The 11002-nt window shown below is 41.7% G+C and overlaps 1 protein-coding gene across 1 annotated transcript in view; it reads right to left on the minus strand.

Moving 5' to 3' along the window:
• Positions 1-11002, minus strand: part of PXT1 (peroxisomal, testis specific 1) — a 19077-nt gene that overhangs the window by 3525 nt on the left and 4550 nt on the right. Inside the window, exon 2 of the mRNA XM_010848735.1 lies at positions 3916-4046. Within this exon, the coding sequence (XP_010847037.1) occupies positions 3916-4046 (131 nt within the window). The remainder of the gene's footprint in view (positions 1-3915; positions 4047-11002) is intronic.

The raw sequence follows: 11002 nt of genomic DNA on the forward strand, positions 1-11002 counted from the left end.
AAAGTACTGGAGTTTCAGCTTCAGCATCATTCCTTCCAAAGAAATCCCAGGGCTGATCTCCTTCACAATGGACTGGTTGGATCTCCTTGCAGTCCAAGGGACTCTCAAGAGTCTTCTCCAACACCACAGTTCAAAAGCAGCAATTCTTCAGCGCTTAGCCTTCTTCACAGTCCAACTCTCGCATCCATACATGACCACAGGAAAAACCATAGCCTTGATTAGATGGACCTTTGTTGGCAAAGTAATGTCTCTGCTTTTGAATATGCTATCTAGGTTGGTCATAACTTTCCTTCCAAGGAGTAAGCGTCTTTTAATTTCATGGCTGCAATCACCATCTGTAGTGATTTGGGAGCCCAGAAAAATAAAGTCTGACACTGTTTCCACTGTTTCCCCATCTATTTCCCATGAAGTGGTGGGACGGGATGCCATGATCTTCGTTTTCTGAATGTTGAGCTTTAAGCCAACTTTTTCACTCTCCACTTTCACTTTCGTCAAGAGGCTTTTGAGTTCCTCTTCACTTTCTGCCATGGGAATACCAGACCACCTGATCTGCCTCTTGAGAAATTTGTACGCAGGTCAGGAAGCAACAGTTAGTACTGGACATGGAACAACCGACTGGTTCCAAATAGGAAAAGGAGTTCATCAAGGCTGTATATTGTCACCCTGTTTATTTAACTTCTATGCAGAGTACATCATGAGAAACGCTGGACTGGAAGAAACACAAACTGGAATCAAGGTTGCAGGGAGAAATATCAGTAACCTCAGATATGCGGATGACATTAAGTTTCAGGGAAGTGCAAATCAAACTCACAATATGACTCTTCTTCACACCCGCTGGGCTGGCTATAATCAAAGAGATAGTTAACTCATTTTTGACAAGAATGTGGAAAAACAGGATCCCTCATACCTTGCTGGTGGGCCACAATGTAAAATAGTACAGCCACTTTGGAAAACAGTCTGGAAGTTTCTCAAAAAGTTAAAGTTGTCATATGACTCAGCAATTCCACTCCTATGCATGTTCTCAAAAAAACTGAAAACACTCATCTACACAAAGACCCCCACACAGATGTCCGTAGCATCATTATTTATAATAGTCAAAAAGTGGAAACAACCCCAACGTTCATCAGCTGATGAATAAACAAAGTGATATATATACATACAATGGAATATTATTCATCAATAAAATGAAGCATTGATTCATACTACAACATGGATGAACCTTGAAAAAAACATTGTGTTAAGTGAGAAGGGGACGACAGAGGATGAGATGGTTGGATGGCATCACTGCCTCAATGGATGTGAGTTTGAGTAAGCTCCGGGAGTTGTGGCCTGGCCTGCTGCAGTCCATGGTCGCAAAGAGTCGGACACGACTGAGCGACTGAACTGAACTGACGTGAAAGAAATCAGACATAAAGACCACATACTATATTAGTCCCCTTATATGAAATTTCAGAATAGGCAAATCCAGAGAAACAGAACGTAGATTGGTGGGGCTGGAAGGAAAATGGGAGGAGATAAGAAGGGACTACTCTTGGGTTTGGAGTGTCTTACTGGGTTGATGAAACTGTTCTAAAATTGATTGTGATGATGGCTGTACAACTCTGTGAATAAACATAAAGCCACTTATACTGTTTAAATGGATGAATTGTATGATGTGAATTTTCTCAATAAAGTTTTTTTTTAAAGAAAAAAAGGTTAATTTATTAAGTTGCAGAGGTAAATTTAAGACATAAGTAAATTACAGCTTAAAAGGTAAGGGGAAAAAATCATTACCAAAAAAAAAAAAAAAGGTAAGGGAAAGGAAGAAAAGGAAAATGGAAGTGGAGGTGACATAGAGAAGTGACTCCCTGATTGGGTTGAGATAAATGTAGAAAATAGGTGGTTGTGATTTTTCCTACTCTGCTCTCTCCAGAGAAAACATTAGAAGGAAGCAGGAGTATTCAGAGTGCTAGCTGATAAAGAAGCAGGAAAGTTGAACTAAGGACTTGCCTGTAATTCATAAAGCACAGTCATCAGTGAAAACTGCAGAGGGAACTGAAGCATCGGAGGAAGAGCACTCTGTAATACATGATACGCGGCCAAGAAGTGTTCAACCCAAATAAGGCCAAAAACAAAGTAAGTTGTTGGCTTTGATAACATGTACTGATCATTTTCCATCAAATTATCTCACTCAGTGTTCAGAACAGTCTACTGGCTTCATTCTAAATATAAATCAGAACATGGCACTCTTCTACTCTCCCTCTGAAGAAGTTTCTCTTATAAACACTTAGGGTAAAACCCAAAAACCTTTTACCACCACTCCTAAGACAGAGGCCAGCCCCTGGACCTCAACACCCACGCGCTCAGCCATTCTGGCCTCCCTTGCTGTTCCTTACGCCTGCTTCTATGCCAAGGGCTTGGCCCTCCCAGTTCCCTCTGTCTGGAACACTCTCTCCCCAGGTATTCCCCTGGCTCACTTCCAGTCTCTGCTCAAACATCACCTCCTCAGAGAAGCCTTTCCTGACGGCCCATGCAGGGTCATCTCCATCACTCAGTACCCCCAGCAGTCTAGTCATGACTTCAGTTTGTCCCGCTCCTATGAGCCCTATGAGAGTAGGCTCATCTTCCGCCCTGCTCTCTGCCTGGAACTGAGTCTGGCATATGGGAAGCACTCAATAAATACTTGTTTGAGTGAACTTGGTCTGTCAATACCTGGGACTGGCACATAGTAGGTACTCAATAAATATTTGCATAATCGGTCTATCAGTATTTTATGTGATTGTTTCCTTCTCACTTTTAGTAACGTTATTGTTGGGACCTTCTGTTCTTGTTTTGTCTCCAGGAATGTCTTATTTGAGGGGATGGCTGAGTACTGCCACATTTGAACCAGAGCATAGAAAGGGGCCTGGCACTCCCTGAGGTCAGCATGATGGCAGCAGCAGGGATAAACAAGAAATCACTGCAGGTACTTGTCCTGTGATGAATTTAAGGGCAAGAAGTTGGGCTCTAAGGGTCAGCCACCTGTCCTAGCACAGAGCCCCACATGGTTATTCTCCTTCTGCTGCCAGTTACAGGTTGTTCTGGAGGAAAACTAAGTTGGCTGTGGATTTCATCGTGCCTAAGATTTGGGCTTCCCTGGTGACCCAGCTGGTAAAGAATCTTCCTGCAGTGCAGGAGACTGGGGTTTGATCCCTGGGTCAGGGAGATCCCCTCGAGAAGGGAACAGCTACCCACTCCAGTATTCTTACCTAGAGAATTCCATGGACGGAGGAACCTGGCTAACTACAGTCCATGGGATCACAAAGAGTCGGACATGACTGAGCGACTAACACGTTCACAGAATTTAAAAGAGTAATCTTTATGTTTTCCCTTATTACTTCTTATAATAATCAGGAGAAACAAAGAAACCAGGGAGAGCTGGGCTTAGAGCAGAACCTGGGTTGGTTCAAGGAGGATAACCACAATCTAAGTCAAAGGTTCTCCTCCACGATGGAGCGTTACATTCACTTGGACTCATCTCTCAAGGTAGGGCCCAGCATCTATACTTCCTAAAACTCCACAGGTGATTCTCACATGCATCCTAGTTTGAGAGTGTGAAGCAAAGTTTCTCACATTTATAACTCAGATCCCCAAGGGTGTGTGCAAAATGGTAAATTCTGATGCCAGAGCTGTGGGCTGGGGTTCAAGATTTTGCACATCTGGTCAGCTGCCAAATAATGCGGATGCCGCTGGTCCGTGGACCAGTTTTTCGTGAGGCAAATGTGAGATCAAATACTGGCATTGGCTCAGGTTCTCAATTTTCAGATCTAATGCTTGGTAATCTGGACATTATTAACCCATGTGTTCTGCTAATTCCTGGGCATTCCAGCTACTTGGCAGCCATTGTTCTGTTTGCTCTTTCCAGCTAGGCCTTTGCTGGGGAAATTTAAGTCTCACCTCTTGCACCATTCTCTGCTCAATGCTGTCCCCAATGTTTCTCAGCCGCACGGCCAACTTGTGACGTATTTCCTCCTGGTGATGGTCCTGGCCAATACTATCCTCCTTGGGCTGAGAAGGTGGATTGTGATCTACATTGATAGAAAAGAGTTCAAAGAGATAATTGCATTAACTATCACTCACCACTAGTCACTTAAAACTGGCTTAGACAACGAGAGGAATGAAATCCCATCATCATAGTGATTATTGAAAGCAAAGCCTTGCACTGGAATAAATAGCTCTGTCCAGTAGAAATATAATTCAAGCTATATATAAATTTTAATTTTTCTAGTGGTAAAATCAAGTAAAAAATAATTTTAGTAATGTATTTTACTTAAGACAGTATATCCAAAGTTCAGTTCAGGTCAGTCGCTCAGTCATGTCCGACTCTTTGCAATCCCATGAACTGCAACACACCAGGCCTCCCCCTCCATCACCAACTCCCAGAGTCCACCCAAACCCATGTCCATTGAGTCGGTGATGCCATCCAACCATCTCATCCTCTGTCGTCCCCTTCTCCTCCTGCCCTCAATCTTTCCCAGCATCAGGGTCTCTTCAAATGAGTCAGCTCTTCGCATGAGGTGGCCAAAGTATTGGAGTTTCAGCTTTAGCATCAGTCCTTCCAATGAACACCCAGGACTGATCTCCTTTAGGATGGACTGGTTGGATCTCCTTGCAGTCCAAGGGACTCTCAAGAGTCTTCTCCAACACCACAGTTCAAAAGCATCAATTCTTCAGCACTCAGCTTTCTTTATAGTCCAACTCTCACATCCAAAGTATCATAACATATAATCAATATAAAATTATTAGTGGTATGTTTTGCACTTTTTTATTTAAGCTTTCAAACTCCAGTGTTTATTTTATACTTACAACACATCTCAATCCAGATATTAACTAATTTCATTGGAAAACCTTGTATTTTATTTCATGAAGTGTTGATTTGTATTTAGATTTCATGAAGTTTACAATTAAAATTTATATATCCAAGTTGTTCCACACATACCTAAAACTTTTCCAACAACTAAATCAAGTATCAGTTTTTAAAACTTAATTAAAATTAAATAAAACTTAAAATTCAGTTCCTCGATTGCACTGGCCACATTTCAAGTGCTCTATTATATTCCAATACTGAATTTTTAATATCCAAAAGGAAAAATTATCTCACTTTATGCTGAAAATTGTGTGGATATATACATATCCACATAGAATTCTAAAAATAAAACTGTCATCTAAATGACCTAGTGGGGAATTTGGAAAAATCTCATTGTTAATCTTTTCAAAAGAATAACTCCTTCATAAAGTAGATAACAAGCCTCAATGTATTGTGACTTTAAAAAAATGTTGTATCAACATACAAAAGTTTCTTTCCGTTGCACTTAGGAAAACTTTTAAACGAATAGGACTTTAAGGTTTTGTAAGTGCTTTTCCACTGCCAGCTATAATGTGAATATTTTATTGTCTCAGACGGTGATCATCTTTTTATAATCTTGATTTTATTTGATAAAAGAGAGATAGCTAAGGCCTTCTGATTTAAGACTGAGCACAAGCATTGACCTTTCCGTTTCTCCTAGTCCCTCCCAAGACCTCACCAAAATGAAAGTATAAAAAAGAGTAAAACTGCCACAGTGAAAAGAATGGGAAGCAGAGTCAACACCAGATGAAAGATCTATACATGTTTGTAGAAGGCAGAAAGAAGCGAAGACAAGATACAGACAAGTGAGCCAGAAAGAGAAAGTGCCAAGAACCCGTGATAGGAAGCCCCTTCACTCACCAGGACCCGGAAGCTGGGAAAGGGGAACATGCGTTGACTAGAATTCTGAGGAGGATCTACTGTCCCACTTGGTACCCTTGGCAACCCCAGCCCACTGGACCCATCAGATTTCAGGTGAAAAATCCAGACCAGTCTTCCCTAACACGAGAACAAATCTTGTGGAGAGAGCTAAAACTTCTTTATGAATGTTGGTGCCTCAGGTCAAAGGTCTCCTTGTTCTGGCATTTGAGGGATCTGGGGCCAAAACGTCAGCTCCCCTAACTCACCGCCCTAAAACTCTCCCAGTTCAGACCCCCTATTTGAGTCCCCATTCAGTGAGGAGCCCTGGGAAGCAGTGAGGCATCGTGCTAAGATTCCGAAGCCAAATCATTTGGGTTCAAATGTAAAATTTATAGATAAAACTGTGTAACCTGGGAAAGTTATTTAATTTCTCTATGCCTTCATTTCTTCAATTGTAAAATGGGAATGGTAATATATTATTTTATCAATTCTAAGATTTTATAATGCCTCCAAAAGAGAATGTGTTTTATAGTCTATGGCATGTCATATTCCAACAGATTGTTTATTTTCTTAGTAGGAAACAAAATTATAGTACATTTTACAATTGATGGAATATTAAACTTAATGAGCGGAGAAGGAAATGGCAACCCACTCCAGCATTCCTGCCTGGAGAATTCCATGGACAGAGGAGCCTGGTGGGATACGGTCCATAGGGTCGCAGAGTCAGACACGACTGAGCACACAGCACAAACTTAATAAGATACTATAGTAACTACCTTGTAGAGGGGTTGTTGAAATGATTAAGTGAATTAATACATTTAACCTGTGCAGGACCACACCTGGAACATGGATAAATGCTATATGAGTGAGTGAAAGTTGCTCAGTCATGTCCAATACAGACCCCATGAACTGTAGCCCGACAGGCTCCTCTGTCCATGGAATTCTCCAGGCCAGAATACTGGAGTGGGTAGCCTTTCCCTTCTCCAGGGGGGATCTTCCCAACCCAGAGATTGAACCCAGGTCTCCCACATTACAGGCGGATTCTTTACCAGCTGAGCCACCAGGGAAGCCCAAGAATACTGGAGTAGGTAGCTTATCCCTTCTCCAGCGGATCTTCCCAACCAAGGAATAGAACAGGGGTCTCCGGCATTGCAGGCAGATTCTTTACCAGCTGAGCTATCAGAGAAGCCCAAATACTATGTAAGTGTTAGCTACTGCCACCAACTGGGAAAACAGTCCTCACATAACAGCAGAAAAAACCCACACGAGTTAACCGGTCAGTATTTTTTTTTTTTAATAACAGAAGATCACCAGGCAACTGAGAAGAACAATAATTGAAAGAGAAATACCAGATAAACAAACAAAATAGTGATCCTGAAGAAAACAGGTGTAATTCAGGAAACAGAAGAGAATGTTTGCAAGTTCTAATGTATATCTTTAGAGTGATTTAAGAAAATATTACATTTATCGACTTCCCTGGCGATCCAGTGATTAGGATTCACCTTCCCCAGGGGTTGTGGGTTTGATTCCTGGTCAGGGAACTAGGATCCCACAGGCCTGTGGCCAAAAAAACAAAACATAAAAACAGAAGCAATATTGTAACAAATTCAATAAAGACTTTAAAAAAAATGGTCCACATCAACAAAAATCTTTTATTAAAAAAAAGAAAGAAAATATTACATTTAGGAAACAAAAGAAAATGCTGTGAAAAAAGATTAAACCTACAACAAAATCTTTCAGTTTTTAAAAATATGATTGCTAAAATTAAAAATACAATTGACCGTCTGAGAAAAGAAAATCACTCAGAAAAAAAAATCCGAATTTTTAAATAGGCGAGATAAGATAGGTGATATACAGAACCAATCTGGAAAGACCAGCACCGGATTAGTAAGAGTCACAGAAACAGAGGAGGAAAATTGTTAAACAGCATATGACAGCTTCCCAGTACAAACTTCACATTAGAACATCTCACCAAGAAAAAAGCCCCACCAAATTCTCAGGACAACAAAAGGGGAAATAAAATCCTCACCTCTGGACCATACTGACATTTCAAAAGATGTCATTTTGGCTAAAGATGCTAAAGATCTCCAAAGAGAAACATGGGTTAGTTTGATGACTGACTTCCCATCAGTAATGGATTCTAGAATATAGTAGAATTAATACCCTCAAGAATTTTTTTTTTGGTCATGCCACGTGCTTTGCAAGATCTTAGTTCCCCAACCAGAGAGGTTAAACCCTGGCCCTTGGCAGTGAAAGCATCAAGTCCTAACCACAACCACCAGGGAATTCCCACCCTCGAGGATTTTATTAAAAATTCTTTTCAACCTAGAAGTTTCTGCCTACCTAATTCTCGATAATTTGTGAGAGGTGAATAAAGACATTTGCAGACATGCAAGGACTCAGGAAGTTGTTCTCCCATAAACAATTTCTTAGGAAGCCTCTTGAGGAGGTTTTCCAGTGAAACAGAGTATGACTAAATCAAGGGGAAAAAAAAAATCAGCAAAAGGTGGATCCAACGCTGGGAAGGGAAGTCCCAGGATGACAGGCCCAGATAGTGATGAGATTGGAACAAGAGAACAACTCTAGAAGGGAAGTCCCCAAGGAAAGGGAGATTTGATTGAAAACATAGCATGATTGAAAATTTGGGAAACTTGAAGATATCATAATTACAAATCGTGTGAGCAGCGGAGGAGAGACAGTGAGAAAGTCCAGAAAACAAAGGTAATACAGAAAGTTTATGGTATAAATAAGAAGCCAATTAAGATGTGGCTTAAGTTTAAAGCTTTCCTTTAAAGCTTTAAGCTTTCCTGATAGCTCAGTTGGTAAAGAATCTGCCTGCAATGCTGCTGCTGCTGCTAAGTCACTTCAGTCGTGTCCGATTCTGTGTGACCCCATAGATGGCAGCCCACCAGACTCCCCTGTCTCTGGGATTCTCCAGGCAAGAACACTGGAGTGGGTTGCCATTTCCTTCTCCAATGCAGGAAAGTGAAAAGTGAAAGGGAAGTCGCTCAGTCATGTCCGACTCTCAGCGACCCCATGGACTGCAGCCTACTAGGCTCCTCCATCCATGGGATTTGCCAGGCCAGAGTACTGGAGTGGGGTGCCATCGCAATGCAGGAGACCCCAGTTCGATTCCTGGGTCAGGAAGATCCGCTGGAAGGAATAGGGTCGAAAAGAGTTGGATTCGACTGAGCAACTTTCACTTTCATGACCCACTACTTGCAGATCTGGATTATGTAAACTGTCAACAATCCATCATTTAATGTACAGCATAATGTCTCAAAAACATATGTAACTGTGCTTTGACCTTTAATGGACAGAACAGTTCTCAGAGTTTTCTGAGAGGCTATTCCAGGGTTATAATCTTCAATTTGGCTCAAAATAAAATTTCCATTTCTTTCTTAGACCAACTGATCAACTTTTTTTGTTGGCACTCAGCCTGATTTAAGCAATCACAGCTTTAATCCACTATTTCATTACTTGGAGATGTTTATTCTCAGGGAAAATCACTTCAGTACCTACGAACTTGATTGGTGGTAGTGACCACTCCTGAATCCCAGAGCCTTAAGAGAATGTGAAGGGTATTTGCATAACCTTTTACCTTTGTAACATAACATGTGGAGAGGAGAAAGGGCAACTGAGTGGGGAGACCTTCAAAATGAGTATCATCAACTTCAAAATGGGTTTAGGGCCAGCCCTACCTGTGCCAATCAAAAGCATGATGATTTGCAACTATCATTTTAACTGACTGTCACCTGGGAAGTACAAAATCCAGTATCTGCAGTATGAAGACGGAATACAAGTTGGGTAAGTTCCAGTAATGGACATTGGGAGACATGGAGCTATAAGAATGCTAATAAATGGAGAAGGAAATGGCAATCCACTCCAGCACTCTTGCCTGAAAAATCCCATGGACGGAGGACCCTGATAGGCTACGGTCCATGGGGTCGAAGAGTTGGACACGACTGAGCGACTTAAAAAAAAAGAAAAAGAAAAGAATGCTAATAAGCCTTGGGTATTTCAGCTGGGTAGACAAAGGGGCAGAGAAGGAAGGACCTAGAGATAGTACACAACAGAAGATTGTGCTCAAAGCAAGAAGTGTGTTTTGTATTCTGGAACTCAACATAACAACTATTTGTATTTCGTGCATGTCTGAACAATTACTGGTGAAACACTTGCAGCATGGCAAATGCGTGTGTGCTCAGTCATGTCCAACTCTTTTTGACCCCATGGACTGTAACCTGCTAGGCTCCTCTGTCCATTGGATTTTCCAGGTGTGGATACTGGAGTGGGTTGCCATTTCCTCCTCCAGGGGATCTTCCTGACCCAGGGATCAAACCCACGTCTCTTGAGTCTCCTGCATTGGCAGGTGTGTTCTTTACCACTAGTGCCATCTGGGAAGCCTGAAATAACAGAGATGATACTGCGTATTAGATGTGTGTATCAGCATACTTACCTATTGGATACACATTGTCTATATCAGTAATTATGGGTTACCGTTACTCCCTAAGAACTTAGAATTAAAAGAAAAAAGTATTTTCTGAGAACTTAGAGGCAAGATCAGTGTATGTTTAGTGGAAATGGGTGAGATGAGCAGTCATCGGAAGGGGAGAGGCTACTAGCTCTCCCTTGCCCAAGCCATTCCCTCTGCCTGCAACTTGCACCCTCCTTAACCCGCTCAGGTCTCAGTCCAGGGTTACATCTCCAGGGAAGCCTTCTCTAACCTCCCTCCTAGGTCGAAGCCCCATTATAGCATCTGGACCTCTTAGCACCCTATCACATTACATTTAACATTGGTACATGTGATTGACTGCTGTCTGCCTTCTTTACCTGACCATCAGTGCCAGGAAGGAAGGGGCTGTTGCTGTTTTTGTTCACCATTGTCAGCTGAGTATGTAATACAGTGCCTAAAATAGTATTTTTTTTTAATGAATAAAAAAAGTCAATGTGTCCATCTAGAGGAGGAAAGAGACAGATGGTGAGCCTTAGGAGCACCAAAAAAAAAAAAAAAAGCAAAAATGAGCATCCAAGGGACTTTCCTGGTGGTCCAGTGGTTAAGAATGTGTCTGCCAGTGCAGGGGTCAAGGGTTGATCCCTACTCTGGGAACGAAGATCTGACATGCCATGGAGCAACTAAACCCATGCACCACAACTACTGAGCCCTTGTGCCCTGGAGCCCATGCTTGGCAACAAGAAGCAGGCACTGCAACCGGAAACCCATGCACCACAACTAGAGAGTAAAAAAAAATATATATATATATATATATATATAACGAA

Source organism: Bison bison, unplaced genomic scaffold, assembly GCF_000754665.1.
Source record: "Bison bison bison isolate TAMUID 2011002044 unplaced genomic scaffold, Bison_UMD1.0 scf7180017864270, whole genome shotgun sequence".
In the NCBI taxonomy this organism is placed as follows: domain Eukaryota; kingdom Metazoa; phylum Chordata; class Mammalia; order Artiodactyla; family Bovidae; genus Bison; species Bison bison.